The sequence below is a fragment of the Ranitomeya imitator genome, chromosome 9 (genome assembly GCF_032444005.1).
Source record: "Ranitomeya imitator isolate aRanImi1 chromosome 9, aRanImi1.pri, whole genome shotgun sequence".
NCBI lineage: Eukaryota > Metazoa > Chordata > Amphibia > Anura > Dendrobatidae > Ranitomeya > Ranitomeya imitator.
This window is the reverse complement of record NC_091290.1, coordinates 81,170,944-81,195,264: the sequence shown is the minus strand read 5'-3', so window position 1 is coordinate 81,195,264 and position 24,321 is coordinate 81,170,944. Positions and strand designations below refer to the sequence as shown.

Below are 24,321 nucleotides of genomic sequence, written 5' to 3'. Positions count from 1 at the left end.
GTGTTTTACCCCAGTCACATATTCCAAAGGCTTGTCACAGACAGATAGTGTTTTACCCCAGTCATATATTCCAAAGGCTTGTCACACACAGATAGTGTTTTACCCCAGTCACATATTCCAAAGGCTTGTCACACACAGATAGTGTTTTACCCCAGTCATATATTCCAAAGGCTTGTCACAGACAGATAGTGTTTTACCCCAGTCATATATTCCAAAGGCTTGTCACACACAGATAGTGTTTTACCCCAGTCACATATTCCAAAGGCTTGTCACACACAGATAGTGTTTTACCCCAGTCATATATTCCAAAGGCTTGTCACACACAGATAGTGTTTTACCCCAGTCATATATTCCAAAGGCTTGTCACACACAGATAGTGTTTTACCCCAGTCACATATTCCAAAGGCTTGTCACACACAGATAGTGTTTTACCCCAGTCATATATTCCAAAGGCTTGTCACAGACAGATAGTGTTTTACCCCAGTCATATATTCCAAAGGCTTGTCACACACAGATAGTGTTTTACCCCAGTCATATATTCCAAAGGCTTGGCACACACAGATAGTGTTTTACCCCAGTCATATATTCCAAAGGCTTGTCACACACAGATAGTGTTTTACCCCAGTCATATATTCCAAAGGCTTGGCACACACAGATAGTGTTTTACCCCAGTCACAAGGCTTGGCACACACAGATAGTTTTTTACCCCAGTCATATATTCCAAAGGCTTGTCACAGACAGATAGTGTTTTACCCCAGTCATATATTCCAAAGGCTTGTCACACACAGATAGTGTTTTACCCCAGTCATATATTCCAAAGGCTTGTCACACACAGATAGTGTTTTTCAGCCATTTGTGGGAATTTTGAAGAATTGCCATTTGATATGATCTTAAAAGTCTCAGCAGCAGCTCTAGACTATGATAACACTGTGCTTTACTTATTCTTTTATCTTATGTTATACAATTACTTTACCATGTAATCACCAAGGAGACTTAAAAAAAGACTGACCGTATGTTAGATAGGATTTCTACCAAGACGAAGTGAGAACAATACAATATCCGTATTCATTATGTATGGAAATAAAGTGGTGTGAACACAGTCTATAGACTTTGGCATTGTAAGAACCTTCCAAGGTAGATTTAGGAGGATTCCAGGATGTGTACCTCAAAGGAAGGTTTCAATGTAGTTCAGAAATGAAGTGTTACCGGATCCTATCATCGTGTTACATGGAGTTTCATGATATGGTAGCAGAATCCACAATAAAATCTGCTTCAAGCCCATATGTCATAAGCTTCCCAATCATTTCAATGGGAAATGTGCCTAATTTGTACATTGAGTGCATTTTTTCTGCTTATTTCAAATATGTAAAAAAAAAAAGCAACGTGCCAATTCTTGGTGCATTTTCTGTGCTGAAAAAGTATCCAGTTGTAGTAAAAGCTAAAATAATGCATCATAGACAAAAAAATGGGTATTATACCTACCGATAATTCGGTTTCCAGGAGTCCATCCTGACAGCACGCTGGAGGACGTTCTCCTCCTCCTTGCAGGGACAGGAAACACAACACGAGAGGTTAAAAGGTCCCACTCCACCCCCTTTCCCTCAGTGATTTGACAAGTAACACACCAAGGATAGATATACTTTGCAAAAAGAAAATTTTTTTATTTACCAACAAATACAGCATATGAAAATAGAAACCATTGGGGGGGAAATAACAGTGCTGTCAGGATGGACTCCTGGAAACCGAATTATCGGTAGGTATAATACCCATTTTCCAGGACGTCCCCCTGACAGCACGCTGGAGAATACCAAAGAAACCTCCTCTAGGGTGGGACAACTGCCTGGAGAACTTTTCTCCCAAAAGACGTTTGATGGGCTGCTAACACATCCAATTTATAATGCCTGCAGAAAGTATCTACTCTGGCCCATGTAGCTGCTTTACAAATCTGATCTAGGGATGCCCCTGCTTGTTCGGCCCATGAAGCCGAAACCGCTCTAGTAGAATGTGCTTTAATCCCTACTGGACAATCTACCCCTTCTGATAAGTAGGCTTTTGAGATTATAGACGTGATCCATCTCGCTATTGAAGTTTTGGAAGCTTTTTTACCTCTATTTTTACCCCTGAACAAAATGAACAGATTAGAATCCTTTCTCCAAGAACTAGTGGCTTCTAGATAGTCTAAGACCGCCTGTCTGACATCTAGGGAGTGTAACGCCTGTTCTTTCTCATTGGAAGGGTTGTCACAAAAAGAGGGTAAGATTATCTCCTGATCTCGATTTTTTGCAGACGCTATCTTGGGAATAAAGGTTGGATCTAATTTTAGTATTATATGGTCTTCTCGGACCTGAAGGTAAGGGTCTTTAACTGAAAGAGCCTGAATCTCGCCTATGCGTTTAGCTGTTGTAATTGCTACTAAAAATGCCGTTTTCCAGGTACGTAGAGAAATAGGCATGCCTTCTCTAAGAGTATAGGGATCTTTACATAGGGCCCTGAGAACTAAATTTAAATCCCAAGAAGGAACTAGTTGTCTCAAGGTGGGACGTAATCTCTGGGTGGCCTTCACAAATCTAATTATCCACGGGTGGGAGGCCAATGGATAATCCAAGAAGGTACTAAGAGCCGAAATCTGAACCTTAAGAGTACTTGGACTAAGCCCCATGTCAAAACCAGATTGTAGAAAATTCAAGACTCTAGGAACATCCAAGGCTCCCGACATCCCGACCGACCTGCCACTTTCTGTACAAAACTTCTTCCAAATCTTGTGGTAGATGGCTATAGTCACAGGTTTCCTGCTAGCCTGGATGGTTGAAATTACTTTATCAGACAGACCTTTGGCTTTTAACATGTCCCTCTCAGGATCCATGCCGATAGATGTAATCTCTCCGGGAGTTAATGTAATACCGGCCCCTGATGGATGATATCCTTCCATAACGGGAGTCTGATAGGATCTTCCAACGTCATGGTTCCCAACAGTGGAAACCAACTTCTTCTCGGCCAGTATGGCACAATTGTTATTACTGTTGCTCGATCCTCTTGAATTTTTCTGAGCACAACTGGGATAAGTGCTATTGGAGGAAAAGCATAAGACAGAGGTTCGTTCCACGTCTGACTCAGAGCGTCGACCGCTTCCGGAAAGTCTGAGGGGTTGAGGGAATAAAATCTGGGAACCTTCGAATTTTTTCTTGTGGCGAACAAGTCTATCCCGGGAGTTCCCCAACGATGGCATAGAATTTGAAAGATTCCTTGATTCAGTTCCCACTCTGTTGGAGAAACATTTCTTCTGCTCAGGTAATCGGCTAGAATATTTTGAGATCCCTCTAGATGTACCGCTGTTATTGACAGGATCGTGTTTTCTGACCAGGTAAAAATTCTTCGTGCTAGATCTTGAAGATGCTTGTGTCTGGAACCTCCCTGATGTCTCAGAAAAGATACTGCTGTTACGTTGTCCGATAGTATCTTTACGTGTCTGTTCCTTAAACGGAGACGATTTCTTCTGAGAGCTTCCCAGACTGCATACAATTCTCTGTAGTTTGAAGACATCCGACTGATCTCTTCTGGCCACTCCCCTTGGAAAAAACTTCCTTCCAAGTGAGCTCCCCATCCCCACTGACTTGCGTCCGTGGTGACTACCACACAAGGAGTAGCAATCCAAGGAACACCCACTCTTAGGTTGTGGTCTTGAGTCCACCATAGTAACGACTTTCTTACGCTTATTGATACTCGTATCCTTCTGTCCAGGGATGAGCGACGACGAGCCCATACCTTGAGAACTTGTTCCTGTAGTAGCCTTGAGTGTGCTTGAGCCCACCTGACACAAGGGATGCAAGCTGTCATCTTCCCCAAAATCTTCATGGCTGACCTTATTGTAACCGGACCTTTTAGGAATTCTAACATCATCTTCTTTATCGAGATCCGCTTGTCTTCTGGCAAAAAGGATTGTCTGTTTGTAGAGTCCAGGAGTACTCCCAGAAATATATTTCGGGATTCTGGTTTTAGATGTGACTTTTCCCGGTTTACCACCCATCCTAGGTGTTCCAATACCGATACGACCCGATCTCTGTGTCTTAGTAGTATGTCTTCCGTTCTTGCCACTACGAGAAAATCGTCTAAGTATGGAACTATAGTTATGCCTTGGTTTCTTAGGTAAGCCACCACCTCTGCTACCAACTTCGTGAAAATCCTTGGAGCCGATGCTAGACCAAAGGGAAGACATTGAAACTGGAAGTGGCAGGTTAGGTCCGGGAATCTCACCGAGAACCTCAGCAGATCCTGAGATGAGGGATGTATTGGAACCTGATAATACGCACTCTTCAGGTCGAGAGTGCACATCATCGAGTCTTTGTTTATCAGATGAACAGTTGACCTTATGGACTCCATCCTGAATCTCTTGTACTTTACATACAAATTTAGAGGTTTTAAGTTTATTATCGTACGGGATTCTCCTGACACTTTTGGGATTGAAAACAGAGACGAATAGTGACCTGAGCCTATTTCGGAAGAGGGAACCCGAATTATGACCTGGGAGTTGAATAGCTTTTGAAGGTCTGAGTACATAGGAGAATTTGTGGCTACCACCGTTGGAGCAATACATCTCTGTGGTACGCGGGAACTTAGTTCTATTTTGTAACCCTCTGCAATTATAGATAGTACATAACTGTTGTCTGAAATCAGACTCCAAGGTTCTAGAAAAAGACTTAATCTCCCGCCTATCCTTATGGCGTCATTGTCTTCTCGATCTATAACTTGAACCAAAAAGGGAACTTCTTCCCTTCCTGTTCTGAGAAAAGGAACCTCTGAAGGACCCTCTACTAGGTCTCCATTGATCTCTATACTCAGGCTGCCTGCGGGGGGGAGGGGGAGGAGGGAAAGGTCTCTTCCGAAAGGGCAGAAACTTTTTAGGTTTATCCTCAGGGAATCCTTTTTTATTATCTGAAGCAGATTCCAAAATGTCATCCAGAGCCTGGCCAAATATTCTGGAACCCGTAAAAGGAATGGCGCATAACTTATTTTTTGATGCGTTATCCCCCGACCAAGATCTAAGCCAAATGGCCCTACGGGTCGCATTTGACAAAGAACTATTTCTGGCTGCAAATCTAACTGACTCAGCTGAAGTGTCTGCCATGAAAGCCGTGGCTGACTTTATGATAGGCAAGGAGGCAATTATATCTGCCCGCGGAGTTTTGTTAATTAAATGTTCTTCTAATTGTTCCATCCATAGAAACATGGATCTTGCTACTGACGTAGCTGCGATGTTAGTCTTTATCAGAGCTGCTGAGGTTTCCCAAGCTCGACGTAACAGGATATCTGCCTTGCGATCCATAGCATCCTTGAGACTCGAAGAATCCTCAAAGGGGATGGATGTCTTCTTTGTAACCTTAGCTATGGGCACATCTACTTTCGGAATCTCTTCCCAAATCTTGATTTCTTCAGGGTTAAATGGTAGACGGTTTTTAAATTCACGTGACATCACCAATCTTCGTTCCGCATCCTTCCACTCTTGAGCAATCATCAGACGAATGTGTTCGCTCACCGGAAATACAGTCTGTTCCTGATGTGTGAGACCTCCAAACATCTGGTCTTGTCGCGATCTCGGTCGTGGCTCTTCCTTTATCTGCATAGTATCTCTTACAGCTTGAACCAGCTGCTCCGTGTCCTCAACTGGAAAATAGTACTTTCTTCCTTGCTCTTGCTCTTCCCTTGGCAATTCTCCTTCTTCTTGATCAGAATCTCTAATTTCCAATTCTTCTTCTGAAGAGCCGTACAGGTCCCTCTGGTCTGGATCACTTCTGAGTCTCTTACTGGCCGGGCCCGGACTGGACGGACCGCCCTGAGACATAGACGCCAAAGAATTCTGGACCTCTTCCCGGATTAGGCTTCTCATTTCTGATAATAACGAAGGTTGTTCTTCTCTGACTATTTTAGAGATACAAGAGCTACAGAGAGCTTTATTGTACGCCTCTGGGAGCTTCATACTACATACGGAGCACCTCTTAGATTTTGAAGATGCCTTTCCAGTCTTCTTTGACAGAGGAAGGGAAGTCTGGGTAGTCTCCTTATCCTAAATATAAGCATAGGCACTGCTCAGTGTACTGCAGATGAGTATGTTACTTTGTGCTCTGCGCACTTACCCCCGCTTCCTCACTTCTGACATCCATATCTTCTGTTGAGAGATACACAGAGTAAGTGTGTAATCTCTATCAATCACATAAAGGATATAGCAGCTTCTGCTGCACTCACCCTTTGTCTCCGGCATCCGAAACGGTTCAATATGCTGGCCGGCTCGGACTATCCGCTATACCGTGTCTCGCCGCCACCTCTGTACAATCAAGGATTGCGCCTTCTCCTCTTTCCCATAGAGGAATGCAGGGCGCCCCATTGCAGTACCTCCGGTCTTACATACATGCTTCCGCGTTCCACCTGGTGGAACGCACGCCGAATGCGTACCTCCCCCCGGATGTGATGTCACCTTACCTTACGACGCCCCCGGAAGTACTGCCTGCGTCCTACTCCCGCGTTCCACCTCGTGGAACGCAACCGTCACCGGACCTCTCTGACATGCGGCGCCTCTTGCTGGTCTGGCGCCCGAGCCGAGAGCCTCCCACCGGGAGGAAGCGGCTCTTACCCAGGAGCTCGTCCGCTCAACTAGTCTCTGGACAGAGGGACTCCCCACCGGGAAGTTTCTGCCTTGGGCCATCCTCGCGGGGAAAAGATATTGGCACAGCCGCACGATCCCCCGGGCCCTCCGGACTTGGTAAGCTTCACGCTGCGCTGCTCTGCTCTCGTGTGTCCCTCCATGCAGGGACAGGAAAAAACACTGAGGGAAAGGGGGTGGAGTGGGACCTTTTAACCTCTCGTGTTGTGTTTCCTGTCCCTGCAAGGAGGAGGAGGACGTCCTCCAGCGTGCTGTCAGGGGGACGTCCTGGAAAAAAAGCATAAAAAATTGCACCAAAAATCTATTTTTTTAACATGGATTTTTGAATCATCCCTGACCCAAGATCCAGAGAAAACGATAGGCATTATCAACAGTGTATGGGCTAACCACATACACATTAAATAGGTCAGAGCTTTCTCTAAACCCAGAAAATTGGGCCAACTATTATACATGGCCAGATTACTTCTCTCTTCACCCTATCAGGCACGAGGCCCAACAGTTCGTTATACCCACAGGTCAGAACGTGGAATATGTCGCTGTTACTATCTATCCATCCATCCATCCCCTCTATCAATCATGCTATCCATCCATCCCCTCTATCCATCCATCCCCTCCATCCATCCTATCCATTCCTCCTCTATCCATCCATCCCCTCCATCCATCCTGCTATCCATCCATCCCCTCTATCCATCCATCCATCCCCTCTATCCATCCACCCCCTTTATCCATCCTGTTATCCATTCATCCCCTCTATCCATCCCGCTATCCATCCCTCCCCTCTATCCATCCACCCCCTCTATCCATCCTGCTATCCATCCATCCCCTCTATCCATTCCGCTATCCATCCATCCCCTCTATCCATCCATCCACCCCCTCTATCCATCCATCCCTCTATACATCCCACTATCCATCCATCCCTCTATCTATCCATCCCCTCTATCCATCCATGCATCCCTCTATCTATCTATCTATCCATCCATCCCCTCTATCCATCCATCTCCTCTGTCCATCTATGCATCCCCTCTATCCATCCTCTCCATCCATCCCCTCTATCCATCCATGCAATTCTCTATCTATCCATCCAACCCCTCTATCCATCCATCCACCCCCTCTATCCATCCTGCTATCCATCCATCCCCTCTATCCATCCTGCTATCCATCCCGCTATCCATCCATCCCTCTATCTATCCATCCCCTCTATCCATCCATGCATCCCTTTATCTATCTATCCATCCCTCTTTCCATCCATTCCCTCTATCCATCCATGCATCCCTTTATCTATCTATCCATCCCTCTTTCCATCCATTCCCTCTATCCATCCATCGCCTCTGTCCATCTATCCATTCTCTCCATCCATCCCCTCTATCCATCAATGCAATTCTCTATCTATCCATCCAACCCTCTATCTATCCATCCATCCCCTCTATCCATCCTGCTATCCATCCATCCACCCTATCCATCCTGCTATCCATCCATCCCCTCTATCCATCCATCCACCCCCTCTATCCATCCATCCACCCCCTCTATCCATCCTGCTATCCATCCATCCCCTCTATCCATCCTGCTATCCATCCATCCCCTCTATCCATCCCCCTATCCATCCATAACTCTATACATCCCACTATCCATCCATCGCTCTATCTATCAATCCCCTTTATCCATCCATCCATCCCCTCTATCGATCCATGCATCCCTTTATCTATCTATCCATCCCTCTTTCCATCCATCCCCTCTATCCATCCATCTCCTCTGTCCATCTATCCATCCCCTCTATCCATCCTCTCCATCCATCCCCTCTAACAATCCATGCAATTCTCTATCTATCCATCCAACCCTCTATCTATCCATCCATCCCCCATCATCACTCTATTCATCCATCCCTCTATCCATCCATCTATCTATCTATCCATCCATCCCCTCTATCCATCCCTCTATCTATCCATCCATCTATCCATCCATCCCCTCTATCTATCCATCCATCTGTGCTATAAAACTTCTATACTTTACAGCCACCTCTCCTGATAATTGCATTTCATTAGATATGCATTAATCACAATCAAACCTCTAAGACTTGTTGTGTGTTACCTTGCTCTCCTTATGTACATACACTACAAAACCCGAGGTCTCCATTTCATCCTTCATTGAATCCAGCTATGTAAAAGTTATCAAAACATCTACAATTTCAAGTGGAAAATCAAAATATTACCAAAAAAATCAACCCCTTTCCTCTCTGCTTCTGAGGACTCTGTAGTCACAAGAACTTGTCAGCCTTTTTTTCAATTGGTTTTAAGTAGCTACTAAAGAAGTGTCTTGGTACACGGGACCCTGTAGCACCTATACAGAGATGGCCTTCCTGAAGGACAGTCTGCCTGATTAACCATTAACTACTCCCCATCAGATCAGATAATTAGGCACACCAGTGAGCATTACTTAGGAGGAGGGCATCTTAATTTGTCAATAGCTAGCACTTTCTTGGCTGATTTATAGCACAAACCTGCTTACAAGAGTAAAGAATAAGAAAGTGAAAGACGGCTCTTAAGTTGTCCCTTGGAAGTGGCCAACCAAAGATGGAGTAGGGTCAAGAAAGGGCCAAAGTAGTCAGCTAAGGGTGAAGTCCCAGAGACCAAAGCCATGCCAGTCTTCATTGCCAATCATTTGGTGGTGGTCTAAAATATGCTAATTTAATGGTGACAATTCTCTTTTTTATGGTTTAAGGCAGTTAAGGACAAGTGGCTTACGTAAAACCTTTTCATTTCAAAGGAGATTAGGGACACACTGGGCTGTGGGATGGGGCGGGGGTCACATCATGGATTTATTTAAGGAATAAGCTACCTAAAGACTTCAAAAGGAAGAGCTGGTACCTTAGAAATAATTTGGATTTTTTTGGAGGACTTTTATGTGTGATAAATGGAGAAAATTATTTTTTCAAACAAAAAATAAAATGAAGACATAACACAAAACCATTAAAAGGCTGGGATATTATTTCCCCTTCTTGTCTGCACACATCAAGAGATAATTGCCAACAATGTAAATATATACGGCTCCCCAGTTTGTCCCATCTCCCCAAATTAGAGCAAATAATTAATCATCAGACATTTAATTTTATTGAATTAAGTCTCTGGCCTAGTTTCCCTGCATGTCTTAAGACTTTCTTGTGTTTTCTCTAATTTGAGGTATTCTATTTGCCGAGCCTGGCTATGACACTGCGCATAATAAGCAGTCTGTGCGCTGGAGCGGACCAACCTGCATATCTGCATTACATAACAGTATACCCGGCGCTTTCCTTCAATGTTATGTTTGGGAGATCTGAAAATGAATAAATGAAATAAAAAAAAAAACAACTAAACTGGGATTCTTACCTCAATACTGAACATCCTTCTTTTCAACTTAAATGCCAGGTCCTTGGTGTCTGACACATCAGAAATCAAACTGTTAAGTCGAGGAATCTTGTGAACAAGACATAAACCTTAAGAGATAAAAAAAAAAATTGGGGACAAAATTAGAGAAAAGGAAAAAAAAAACTCTCCTGTCTTCGAATGAATAAATTAGAGTCTTAAAAGGCAATCTTGGGATATTTGAACACATTCACTTGCTTTCCCTATTTAAAGTGAAGCTTGCTACGGAGACCACTCAAGCAAGCTGGGTGATTATGCTCAAGTAATGAAGCAGAATAAGATGGAGGAATCCTTGTGCAAGGCACACTAATTGCACTTTGGTACAGATGTACAGATGTAAAGAGGGATCTTAAGACTTGTCAAAGCTGCGGCAGATTTGTGTGCGATTTTCTGCTTGTATTTACAGTAAGCAAATCCGGCTATCGCCTTCCAAGCTGCCCACGGCTCTGTGGAGTGATCCTTATTTTATTAACTGCACCAGTAAGCAGCCAACACAACATGGCTCTCTGGGCTGCTGATAACCAGTCAAGCTCTAATGAGGGCCATTTCATTTTGCACCTTGCTCCTCAGCATTTCGGCTGTGACAAACAGTTATTTTTAGAAGGTAAATGGTTGGAGAGAAGGCTGTAACCCTTCTCCGTCTCTCCTGGACGGAATCTTCTTGATATTTTTCTTTGCATGTGAGAAAGTGTGTGTTTCATGTTCCATTCAGGGTTTCGAATGCCATAGGTAGACTGCCAGGCTGGCACTCTGTCAGCGGAAATTTATGCTGATCCCTTCTGACAAGGGCGCTGGATGGCTTTTTTTGTGCTGCCGAAAATAATTTATTAAACAACCCAGGGGTCATTTTCCACGGCAGATAACTACAAAATGGCCACAGCAAATCTTTGCCGTTTTGTTTGGAGAATAAAAAAAAAAAGAACTGATCAGTGGTGAAGATGTAAATTGTACATAGGAGGGATGAAGAAAAGAAAACTGGAAGGAGAAAACAGGGGGAAGAAGCTACAACTGTGGCCATTCAGGTCGTCATCCGGTGATACTGGAGCTGCGAGAGAACAGCTATACGCTTCACAGTTTTTGTGTCTTTTTTGTTTGTTTGTTTTCTACCAGATTTAGGTAAATCTGATCTACTTTTGCTCCTGGAGCTAGAAGTCTAGAAGGGAAGCGGATTCTCACCAAGGTTACCATGGGGCTCCGGTACTTGTACCCATAATAATGGCAGTAATTTATGCAAACTGCGAGCACCGCCCTGAATCACAGCCGTTTGCCATTCATTTCTTTCCACATTCACGATGGACACAAGTTAACCCTTTTGAAAACTTTTTTTTTTTAATCAGAAAATGACCATTCAGAATTGCAATTAATGAAATAGAGTAACGAGAGAAGTGTAGAAATTAGAGAGGTAAATAAGTACGTTTATTTTTATTCTAATTGTTTAATAGTTTTACTTAATTTGAACAACTGAAAAATAAATAACTAGAATAAGCATGAAAAGACCCTAAGCTGGGAATCAACACGTTACATAAACTGTATTAGTCTTAGTGGTAAAATTAAAGAATATTGTAGCTTATGAAAACTCTATAGAAATCGTCACCTAGCTTTCCAGACTCCTGAACGGCAAGTCTGCTTGCTACAACCCCTTTATCCAATTTTCCGTTTTGTCAGTTTCCGTTCTTTCTTCCCAGAGTCATTACTATTTTATTTTTCTGTCCACAGACATACAATGGCTTGTTTTCTTGGGGGACAAGTTGTACTTTTAAAAGAAACCATTCAGTTTACCCCATAATGTACTGGAAAATGGGAAAAAAATTCCAGGTGTGGTGAGATTGTTAGAAAAAACTAATTGTTGGGCTCAATCTATCCTATTGTGTCCGTTGGAGTGTCATCATGTTCATCCTGTTGTTTTAATGGCAAATACAGGGTCATGTGCAGTGCCCTTCTACCTATTTAATATGCCATTGTTTGTGATAGAGGCACCAAAGCAAATGTGACAGTACCTAAAGTTGGCAATATACATTATATATATGATGGCTTAACCCAACTTACTATCTGATGTATACGAGGAGCTCCCAATTCTTCCCTAATGATGGATGTCAGGAGGGAGAAGGACTAGGCAGTTGGATTTCCACAGTTGTTAAAAGCACTGTGCTGGCGCAACTCCTAATGGGGCAAGACCTCCCATTAAAGCAATATTTTCATGTGTATTATTAATTCATAAAAACTACCGTGATAATAAGATATCTTCTCTTTAGGTTTACTACCCAAAGCTGGTACTAGGGAGGGAGACAGATAACAGCAAAGAGAAATTCCACTGTAAATATGGCTGATAGTAGGAACAATGTATTGTACTGTGAGCCATACGTGTAATGAAATATATAGTTCTACAAGTAGACATCTACATTGGACATACGGGAAGGAAATACCAGTGAATACATTATCTCCCGATCCCCATCTTTATCCCGTTGGCCCCGTTGCCATTCATCAGGAATATGCATTATTTTTTGCACATCAAGTGGACTGAGAATGCCAGATCTAGAAGTTGGCAACCAGTCAGCTTTCTGCAGCTTCCACAACACATAATATAAAGGAGTCTCTGGTAGACATATTGTATTTTGTTTGGGGAAAGAATTCTCTGTAGACCACTGAAATAACAAATACAAACATTCTGGAGCACGGCCACATGTCTGTCACAGGAGGAACAATATTAATTCATTTTACACTGGAAGCAGTAAATGGTGAGAACATTAGAAGAGATCAGAAGAAATGGATCTCACAGTACAATAAATAAAAATCATGCTAATAATTGGAAGTGCATTTAACTCCTTAAGAACCCGGACATTTTTGCTTATGCGCTCATTTTTCGCTCCTCTCGTTACAAGAGCAATATCTTTCACCAGGATAAAAGGTTTTTATCTTTACATTTTATTGGTTATTAAATTTCAGAAACTTGTGAAAAAAATTAATTGCTCGTGTCGCTGTTTTCTGAGACTAGGAACGTTTTTATTTTTCCATACATTGACTTGTTAACTGTGTGCCGAGCTGACATTTTTATACAAAACCATTCTGATGTCGATGATTGAAAAACCTGCAATTTTGGTACTTTGATTTGTATTTTCTTTGCCCCATCTAAAGTACAGTTTGAATATTTTTTTTTATTTTAATAGTCCGGACTTTTTTGAACGGGAAGACACCAAATATGTTTATTTTAAAAATGTTTCAAGTTCTTTATTTTTGAAAGGGGAAAAAGGATGACAATTTAAACTTTGAAATACCATATTTTTCTGACCATAAGACGCATCTTTTTTCATCCAAATTTTAGAGGGAAGTGTGGGTGCGTCTTATGGTAGGGATGTAACGTGGGTAGGGGGCAGCAGCGAGTGGGATTGCACTGGGAGGCAGGAGGCAGAAAAATTTCCCTGCTTCGCTTCAGGAATCAGCTCTGGGGAAACCACATGGTCCAGATCATTAAAGTGCAGTGAATATTCATTAGTTGCTTCCCCGCCCACCTGTCAGCTGAGCAGTGAGTTGGAAGCAGCAAATGAATACTCCTTCACAGGGACACACATGGTTTCCCCAGCACTGGATTCCTGCAGCAGCTGGGGAGATCTGTGTGTCTGGTGGAGGAGGCAGCAGCAGGGGCCAGAGGGGACAAGATCTTGGCATACCTGCCTGACTGTGCTGGATGCTGAGTGCTCCAGCACAAGGACCTGTGTGATGTCATGAAGAGGGCGGGCTGGAGCATCACATGGCAGCACAGAGCCCTCCCTCTTCTGATGTCATCACAGGTCCTGCAGACACCACACTACAATCTGCAAGCTTACTCCTGTACTGTGGAGAGGCAACAAGAGGGAGCGCTCTGTGGTGTCATGGGATGGGATGCTCCAGCATTTTACCTCACCACAGTGTGGCTGGCTGCCATAATTAAAAGATTAGTCAATACAACACACAATAAAGCACTCTGCCACTTCTGGGGTGAACTATAACTCCCAGCATGCCATAGGTTCTGCAGGACATGCTGGGAGTTATAGTTCTCCCAATGGGATCTCAAAGCAGCACTCCAGTGTTATTTTTCAGTGCTGGAGTGGTGCTTTAAATATAAGCCCTGTGCCCCCATTCTTATACTCACCCTCCAACATCTACATACAGTACTTTACAGACACCACACTGGTCCCGCAGCTCCATCTTCTACCTGTAGCTTCCAACATAATAACGTACTATTATATATAATAACAACACATATAATAGTATGTCTATGTGATTAAATAATTTACCACCTTTTTTGCTTCAAATATTTTTTTCCCTATTTTGCACCTCTAAAACCTGGGTGCGTCTTATAGTCCGGTGCGTCTTATAGTCCGAAAAATATGGTAATTGTATTTTTCCTATATTTTACAGCCCCCTTAAGGGACTTGTGAACATTCGATCACTTATACTATACACAGCAATGTTCTGCAGTATAACCACAGCATACAGTGATATTGTGCTTCTCCTAAGACTGCAGGTACAGGATCCTTCAGTAAGCCGCCTGTGGTGATGGTAACTCATTGACTCCCCGAGATCTCCTCCCGGCAGGATAATGGGAGCTGGTGTGGGAGGGCACTGTCAATGATATCATGTAAATGCTTATGTCAGAGATTGGCAGTGGCATATACATGGCTATACTGCAGCCACCAGAGCCAGATCCTGCCACCTCAGTTACCGGAGCTCAGTGAGCACTCTGTACAGAACAGCGGCACTGCCGATGTGTCGATAGGACCTAGCGATCACAGGATCCCAGGTGTCTGCCAGCAGTGTCCTAGCATGTGTCACTCCAGTCAGTTGTTTCCCCTACTTCTGGGGATGCTATAGATGTTTTTTGCTTATTTTATTCCCATTGCTCCACTTTGTAGTCCTTTTTTTATATAAATCTGCCATATGGTTCCAGAGATATGGATCTCTTTATTTAGCGATCATTTTTGTGGTCTTTACCTAGGGGTCATTGCTTCAAGTGTATCCAAGTTGTACAGCCTGAAAACATGCCCAGAGAGAATCTCGTGAACCATAGACAGTAAAAAGTAGCACTAATTAAAAAAGGGCCATACAGTAGGTCTGGGACCATATGGTAGTATCCATATGGATGAAAAAACAATCAAAGAATGGAATACTCAGAGAAGCAGTGGGGATAAGAGAAGAGAAGAAAATGTCCATTTCATCTTGGTGACAGATCATCTTTAGGACAAGCCTTGTATATCCAGCTCTCAACCCCTTACACTACTCCTAGGTGCGGAGAAGATGGAGAACTTAATTTCTCCATCTTCTCCATTGTCTCTGCGTACGTACATCGCACTGCACTCAGATGACATCTGAGTGCAGTCTGTTATTTCACATGCATCAGGTGAAAGGGTGTGTGGGATCTGATTTGCGGTGCCATTCACAGAAGGCTGAATTCTTTTCTCATGCCGAATCGGTATGAGAAAAAAAAAGAAAAACATTTACACTGCCTCAACTTTGGGTCGAGTGCTATCCGACTCATGTTACTCAACAGCCTCATATATGACTATGAGAGAGTTCAGCTCAGGAAACCGGTGGCCAGTCCATACATTGTGGTCCGCACTTGATACATAGATGTGTAAAATAAGCCTAAAAGAAATATCTAACAGGAAAAAGAAATATTAAAAATATAATTTTTCTCGACCTTCCCATACATACATACATGGTGAAGCAAGGCACACACATATTGTGGATTCATTTCTAATAAATGTGATCAGCATGAATGTAAACTGGTGAAATGATGTATTGATCTTATTTAACGCTCCCTCACCTGCCAGGAAATGCATCTGAAATCCGACACCTGCCTGGAAAAAACGCTAATTAAAAGATCAAAGGCAAGAACATATACTTCTATGTAGAAACATTTTGCTCTTCATACAGTCACACTTTTGAGTGTTTTTTACCACTTCAGATTTCCAAAGACAAAAAGTGGATAAAAAAAAATACAGGGGCATTGTTCAGGCGTTTTCCTCTCTGAAGATGCACTACACTTTATAACAGAAGGCAGTGGGAAGAGAGTTTTGCTTAAAAAAACACAAGTGGTTTCTTTATTGTTGAAAACAACTGGAAAATACAAGTAAAAAAGATGCAACAAAAATGCTGGAAAATTGTTTAAAAAAAACCCAGTGGTCAAAGAAGTACTCTGGAAATTACCAAAAGATGCTAAAAAAATTATTTCAGGAAACAAAAAAGACTGGGTTTCCTCAAGCGTTTTCTTCTTGAAAAACCACACCAGTTTGCCCACTAGAAAAAGATGTTAACTGCATATACGTTAAAGCTATCAATTCCCCCCAATGATAATGAGATGACTCTGCTGACCCTGACCAAGTCTATACAGCAAAGATTACAAGCGAGTCAAAGAAGACTGTAAATGTCAACCCAATCTGTGTGTGCTACCAGCTACTAAAATATTCACCCAAAAATAAAAACAAAAAGAGATCATTCCCACAAATGAATGAATGTGATATACGGTACTTAAAATAGAAACCATGCTGTGATAACTAGCATTATAAGGAGTCAGAGGATTCTGCTTTGTATGGATCAGCTGAAGTCATTCTTGATCAGTGCGGCCAGTGAAAAGCACACAGATCCAAGAACGGCACCTCATCGCCCACTGTCTCCTGCCCTCTTCAGCTTGAACTTCACTGTAATGTTTCTTTTAGTAAATGTATAAATAATTGAGTGCGAGCAGCTAGAGTAAATGCTCTCCCCAATCTCTGACTACACAGCTTCCCAGTTTAAAACTATTGATTTCATGACAACTTCGAGTGGTTGGTCAGATGACTGCCAGCCCTCTCTGCCGCCTATTCCCCATAGCCTGCCTATTGAGATGTTCGGCTGCTGAGATGTGCCCCGCTAATCTGACTTGACAATATGCAAGGAAAGTCCGTGTTCCTCTATGGTTCTTTAATGCACTTTACGAAGGAGGATGGAGAATACTTTTACAGATTACCAAACAGGAAATGGGGAAGATTTAGTCAAGAAACCTATTAGATTATTATAAAAGAAATCCATTACTAAAGTCTGAAATCTTGTAGGCACGAGTGACAATATATCTGATGAATGGACCCGCTGATGATAGTAAGAACTATCCCCCCCAATTATTCCAGCCGCATGCCCGGATGTAGCTTCCCGATGGAGCCACTTTACACGATGCTGCCCAACACTTGGGGAGATGAATCTTCTTCATTTGTAATAGCCTGCAACTGGGACGTCTCACAGGGGAGGTATTGTCAGCAGAACATGGTGGCCAGAAGATGGCGGGGATGTATCCTAGACATAAACGGAGTAGGAATCCCTAACAGAAATGTCTGCTAATCACATTGAGAGAGTAAAGGCATAATCAGCGGACAGAACCTGCTAGAAAGGGAGTTTGACAACATTGTCGCTTTTCTTCTATCATCTTTCATGCAGAACTTTACAGTTCCTGCTACGATCTTCATACCGACACCTACATCACAGTGAGATGAACGTGTTAATTTCTACCATCTAAGGCACCACTCCAGTACTTGTATTACATTGCAGCCCTAATCTAAGTTCCCTGCCCCTAGTCTCATACTTACCAGGCACCGTCTTCTTCTGCTCCTTGTGCCGCTCTGGTCGTCTTCTGCCGGAGGGGACCTGCCGATTCGCTCTGGTGTCTGCTGGACCATTTGAAAATCACAACTCAATGTAAGTCTATAAGATCCAGAATCTGGTTGGAGTCACAAGACAGCAGTGTGGGACCAGAGCGGCACTGGGAACAGCTGAAGACGGCGACTGGTTATATATTACTAGGGTCAGAGAATTTAGATTAGCAGCACCAATACAGCACTGAAATCAAAACATAAAAACCCTGGAGTGGTGCTTTAGGCATATAGTGCCTCCCACAGTCCTTACTGGCAGATGTTGGAAGAAAGAAGCATCAATCATGTTGGAATTCAATACCTCTTTTTATTGGGGGGTGATGTGGTATAGCAGTCAGCCAAATAAGAACTTGGATAACTGTAACTTCATATTTATGGTCAACATTAATTATGAGCTGACAGTAGAGAATTAGTCCCAAGTAGGTATCTTTTTTATTATAACAGTCATTATTGTTTCCCAGGACAAATTGTAACAAGACTCGATACGGGTTGAATGCTGTCCTGGGTATTTTCCCATTGCTTTGTTCTTACCTTCAGTTTGTAGGTCACCATTATTACAGTACAGAGAACGATCCCAATGCATGAGAAGTCCCCAAAGTGATCCCACAGAGATGGAGCATCCCCTCAAGGATTGCTAGTGGACATTGTATTAGAAAAGGACCACTCTTTCAGCTCCTCCTGGCAAAAAGACCAAAAGCGAAGTCATTTCCATATAATATGCCATTTAGCTGTTCTTGGCTAGAATCTTCCCCCTTGGTGGCAGCGTGTTCTGGACTTTATATGTTTTCCTAGGTGTCATCCATTAGGATTGTGGTTTCTTCTGGAGTGACTACTACTTCAGCAGACAAAGTGGACAGCAGCGTTGACCAAGAGCCACTCTTCTCTTCAATTGCTCATTAGAGTTCTTGTAATCTACCATAATCTTTACAGATTATTTGAGGTTTGATCCTGCAGCTTACAAAAACATTTTTTCTCAACGCCAGATTCTCTTTGCTTTTTATCCTTGAGGATAAAGGGACAGACTTTACATTTACAGCCAAGCTGAGGTCTTGACTACAGAGCACCTTTTACAGTGATTGGTGATGCCAAGCGAAGATCTGAAGATTCAATCAGGTGCACATTTGTACTGGACAATCACTGGGACTAAATTATATTATGACCATGTGCTTTGCTTCAATAAACAGCAAGTCCCGAACTAAGCAAATCATCATCTCCAGTTCTCGATGCCTTTATTACTAGTAGGATATGTCCTCTTTTTCATACACTGGATAAGGATCATTTACGCAATGATTGGGTTTCAGAAGCTGAGCTATATTTCATATGTTGAAGGATGCCTTAAACATTTGGCTAAAAAGTAATACAAAGGCCATGAAGGTGATATTCCTGTTATCTATAGAAGCTCCTCAGTCGTTCCACAACCCCAAACAATTGAACTCACCATGATAGTCCTTGTATAATGGATTGGATTCCCTCTCTGAGCCGATAAATGATTCAAGGCCAACTACCGTATCGGACAAGTTTCTCACTCGGGCAATAATTGCTTTATTCTGTAAAACAAGCAAAGAAAGTACACAGTGCTAAGAATGTAATTATTGTGTGTGTGTAATAAATCTGTGACTTATCAATGAGCAGAAAAAAGCCAGAAATACACTGTGCAGCCTGGTGTGTGAGCGGAGGCATGAAGAACACAGAACCTTACACTCCACCACCGAACACTGATACATTGCGGGAAGAAAACAAAACATGCTCTGTATTGGCTTTAAATAGGTCATGTATTCTACCTCACTCTAACAACAAAATATTGTTAATCCAATTGTTTAAAAATAACTCATATATGGCAACATATTCATTATGTGAAAGACCCCAAACCATCTACAGCAGATAGATACCGGAAAATACTGTGGGGAAAATGTAATATGGCACCAAATGGAAATTTATATGAAATCTGTCTTATATGAAAGCAGCATGATGCATAGACAAAGACCCTGATTCCAGCAATATTAAACTTACTGGGCTGCTTGCTGTAGTTTCATAAAATCACTGTTATTAGCAGGAGATTATCACTAGAGGACTATTAAATTGCTCCATACTCTATAAAACCCCACCCCCATTGATGGGTAATTTTCTGTCTATGCAGAGCGCACCCAGAAAGCTGTGAATGTGTTCTGTGGGCGGGGATATAGAGAGCTCAGCATTCAGATATGCAGCAGAGAAAACAGGGATTTCATAGAAAACAGAGCAAGCTCCCCAGTAAGCGATATCGCTACGCTGGAATCAGTGTTTCTGCCCCTACGTCATGATGCTCTCACACGGGTCAGCAAAAATATACTGAAATACAAAAATCTAAATATAAAAACATTACAATATAATAATGAATATAATGTACATAAAGTAAAAATGCTGCTCATGTCCATGAGCTATGTCAGTATTGGAGACCTGTGAATGCTATAACCACTTTTACTCCGGAACAAAGGTAATCACTTAACTTGCAGAAAATGTTCCATGACACATCAGCTATTTTAACAAACTCTTGCAGATCCATTACTCAGAAACCATTGCCATGTTCCTGGTGTGGACAAATTACCCAGCACTCTGCAGATCTAAAGAACTGGAACATGCAGCTTAGCCAGTGTGCGAGCGCAGGCAATGCAGACAGGCACTTACTGCTAAAATAGCTTCCCAGTCCCTGATGTGTGCTTACCGCTCGCAATCCATTATTCATGTGCTTCTCCCAAATTAATTATTTATACATTTTTATTAATTGCACGTAAAAATTGCTTTTAAGACCATCCGTTTAATTTAGAAATAAGAAAACACTTGTCTTTGCTATCATTAGTTAACGTGCGGCTGTAGAGTAAGAGCAGCCGGAATGTTACAAGGACTTTTAATATTTCACATCATTTCAAGGATTGCTGGACTGGATTGTATTGGAGTACACAGCCTGGATGGCTTTAGAAGGTCTATGCAGAGCTCGTGCCATCGCTTTTTGCCTGGCTAATATACAATATGGCTAGCAATTAAAACATAAAATAACAGGAATCAGGCAAGCACGCATGGAGACTTGTACATTTTACAATTTCTCATTCTTTTGTAATATATTTTGGTTTGACTTTTTCAAGCTGTTGATAAGAAGTTGTGGAGTCGGGCTGCAAGAAATGTACTTGCAACTATAGCCAAGCTACAGAGAACAGATGGTACCGACCCCAGTCATATAGGCAAGGGTAAGGTTTTGCATGAGACAGGTCACAAAGCCAAAGCTTGCTTAGCACATTGAAAAGTGAATGGGATCCCATTACGACCTGTAAGGTATCATAATCGAGACAAAAACGTTCCAAAAATTCCAATAACCACCAACTTTTTGCAATTTGCTTGTTCCCCTTGCAGGTCCCTATGCGGCACTGAAGCAGCGGTATACAGCGATCTTTGGTCACTTGACCTGTGTTGTAGACAAAGTCGCAGTGTAGCCCCAACTTCATACTGTCATGTTGTTAGGACTTTTTTCCTTGTATCACCCACTTCAGATATACACGGTGTTCCAAATTATTATGCAAGTTGGATTTAAGTGTCATAAAGATTTAATTGTTTTGTTTTTCAAATAAACTCATAGATGGTATTGGTTCTCAGGGCTCAATAGATAACTGAAATCAATCTTAAACATGTGACAATTAGTTTTCCAGCTGATTCTAATGAAAGGAAAACTACCGTACTTAAAAATGATGTTCCACATTATTAAGCATGCCATAGGTTTCAAGTAACATGAGAAAGAAAAAGGCTCTCTCTGCTGCTGAAAAGCATCAAATAGTGCAATGCCTTGGTCAAGGGATGAAAGCATTAGATATTTCCCGAAAACTAAAGCGTGATCATTGTACTATTAAGAGATTTGTGGCTGATTCTGAACACAGACGTGTTCGTGCTGATAAAGACAGAATGAGGAAGGTTTCTGCCAGACAAGTTCATCGGATTAAGAGAGCAGCTGCTAAAATACCATTGCAAACCAGCAAACAGATATTTGAAGCTGCTGGTGCCTCTGGAGTCCTTCAAACCTCAATGTGTAGGATCCTTCAAAGGCTTGCTGTGGTGCATAAACCTACTATTCTGCCACCCCTAAAGGTACCATTACACTAAACGACTTACCAGTAGCAGAATACTATCTTCTCTTGTATTAACTGCTTTACAAAACTATGTAAAGCAGTTAATACAAGAGAAGATAGTATTCTGCTACAGATGGATCTGGATAAGTTGGAAACTTGGGCTGAAAGGTGGCAGATGAGGTTTAACAATGATAAATGTAAGGTTATACACATGGGAAGAGGGAATCAATATCACCATTACACACTGAACGGGAAACCACTGGGTAAATCTGACAGGGAGAAGGACTTGGGGATCCTAGTTAATGATAAACTTACCTGGAGCAGCCAGTGCCAGGCAGCAGCTGCCAAGGCAAACAGGATCATGGGGTGCATTAAAAGAGGTCTGGATACACATGATGAGAGCATTATACTGCCTCTGTACAAATCCCTAGTTAGACCGCACATGGAGTACTGTGTCCAGTTTTGGGCACCGGTGCTCAGGAAGGATATAATGGAACTAGAGAGAGTACAAAGGAGGGCAACAAAATTAATAAAGGGGATGGGAGAACTACAATACCCAGATAGATTAGCGAAATTAGGATTATTTAGTCTAGAAAAAAGACGACTGAGGGGCGATCTAATAACCATGTATAAGTATATAAGGGGACAATACAAATATCTCGCTGAGGATCTGTTTATACCAAGGAAGGTGACGGGCACAAGGGGGCATTCTTTGCGTCTGGAGGAGAGAAGGTTTTTCCACCAACATAGAAGAGGATTCTTTACTGTTAGGGCAGTGAGAATCTGGAATTGCTTGCCTGAGGAGGTGGTGATGGCGAAGTCAGTCGAGGGGTTCAAGAGAGGCCTGGATGTCTTCCTGGAGCAGAACAATATTGTATCATACAATTATTAGGTTCTGTAGAAGGACGTAGATCTGGGTATTTATTATGATGGAATATAGGCTGAACTGGATGGACAAATGTCTTTTTTCGGCCTTACTAACTATGTTACTATGTTACCAACGATCACGACCAGCGATACGAACTGGCCGTGATCGTTGGTAAGTCGTCATGTGGTCGCTGGGGAGCTGTCACACAGACAGCTCTCTCCAGCGACCAACGATCAGGGGAAAGACTTCGGCATCGTTGAAACGGTCTTCAACGATGCCAAAGTCCCCCTGCAGCACCCGGGTAACCAGGGTAAACATCAAGTTACTAAGTGCAGGGCCGCGCTTAGTAACCCGATATTTACGCTGGTTACCATTGTAAAAGTTAAAAAAAAAAGTACATACTCACATTCCGATGTCTGTCACATCCCCCGCCGTCAGCTTCCCGCACTGACTGTGTCAGCGCCGGCCATAAAGCAGAACACAGCGGTGACGTCACTGATGGCGGGGGACGTGCTTAGTAACCCGATATTTACCCTGGTTACAAGTGAACACATTGCTGGATTGGCGTCACACACGCCGATTCAGCGATGACAGCGGGTGATCAGCGACCAAAAAAAGGTCCTGATCATTCCCCAACGACCTCCCAGCAGGGGCCTGATCGTTGGTCGCTGTCACACATAACGAGATCGTTAGCGTGATCGTTGCTACATCACAAAAAGCGTGACGTTGCAACAATATCGTTATGTGTCAACACATCATCAGTAGGGTAAAACTAACCTGTCTCACGATAATATCGTTATGTGTGAAGGTACCTTTAAACAGTATTCACAAGCAGAAACGGTTGCAGTGGGCCCAGATATACATGAAGACTAATTTTCAGTCTTGTTGACTGATGAGTGTCGCGCAACCCTGGATGGTCCAGATGGAGTAGTGGATGGTTGGTGGATGGCTACCATGTCCCAACAAGGCTGCGACGTCAGTAAGGAGGTGGAGCAGTCATGTTTTGGTCCGGAATCATGGGGAAACAGCTGGTAGGGCCTTTTAAGGTTCCTAAAGGTGAGAAAATTACCTCTGCAAAGTACCGCATATACAGTTTCTTACTGACATCTTTCTTCCATGGTATAAAAAGCAGAAACGTGCCTTCAGGAGCAAAATCATTTTCATGAATGACAATGCACCATCTCATGCTGCGAAGAATACCTCTGAGTCATTGGCTGCTAGGGGCATAAAAGGAGATAAAGTCATGGTGTGGCCACCATCTTCCCCTGACCTCAACCCTATAGAGAACCTTTGGAGATCTATGAGGGTGGGAGGCAGTTCACATCAAAACAGCAGCTCTGGGAGGCTATTCTGACTTTATGAAAATAAATACAAACAGAAACTCTCGAAAAACTCACAAGTTCAAATGGATGCAAGAATTGTGAAGATGATATCAAAGAAGGGCCATGTAACATGTAACGGGTGATGACTTTTATTAGACTGTGTCATTTGCACCGACCACTTAGGAAAATCCGTGAAAAATGTAATTTGCATAATAATTTGGAACATGGTGTAATCTCCTGGAAGGTTACTGTCAATGAACAGCTTCTTCCCTAAAGCTTGCTCTCCATATTATATGACCACTGAAGATCAGATAGCCCGATGTTATCATAATAGCATT

The 24,321-nt window shown here is 42.6% G+C and overlaps 1 protein-coding gene across 4 annotated transcripts in view; it reads right to left on the bottom strand.

Annotated features, from left to right (window-relative positions):
• The window catches only part of ELP4 (elongator acetyltransferase complex subunit 4), a 637,998-nt gene that overhangs the window by 264,708 nt on the left and 348,969 nt on the right, over nucleotides 1-24,321 (bottom strand). For all 4 annotated transcript variants that reach the window (XM_069738980.1, XM_069738978.1, XM_069738981.1 and 1 more), the window contains exons 8-9: nucleotides 19,141-19,249; nucleotides 10,012-10,118 (exon numbers count right to left, since the gene is read on the bottom strand). In XM_069738980.1, coding sequence (XP_069595081.1) covers nucleotides 10,012-10,118; nucleotides 19,141-19,249 — 216 coding nt within the window. The remainder of the gene's footprint in view (nucleotides 1-10,011; nucleotides 10,119-19,140; nucleotides 19,250-24,321) is intronic.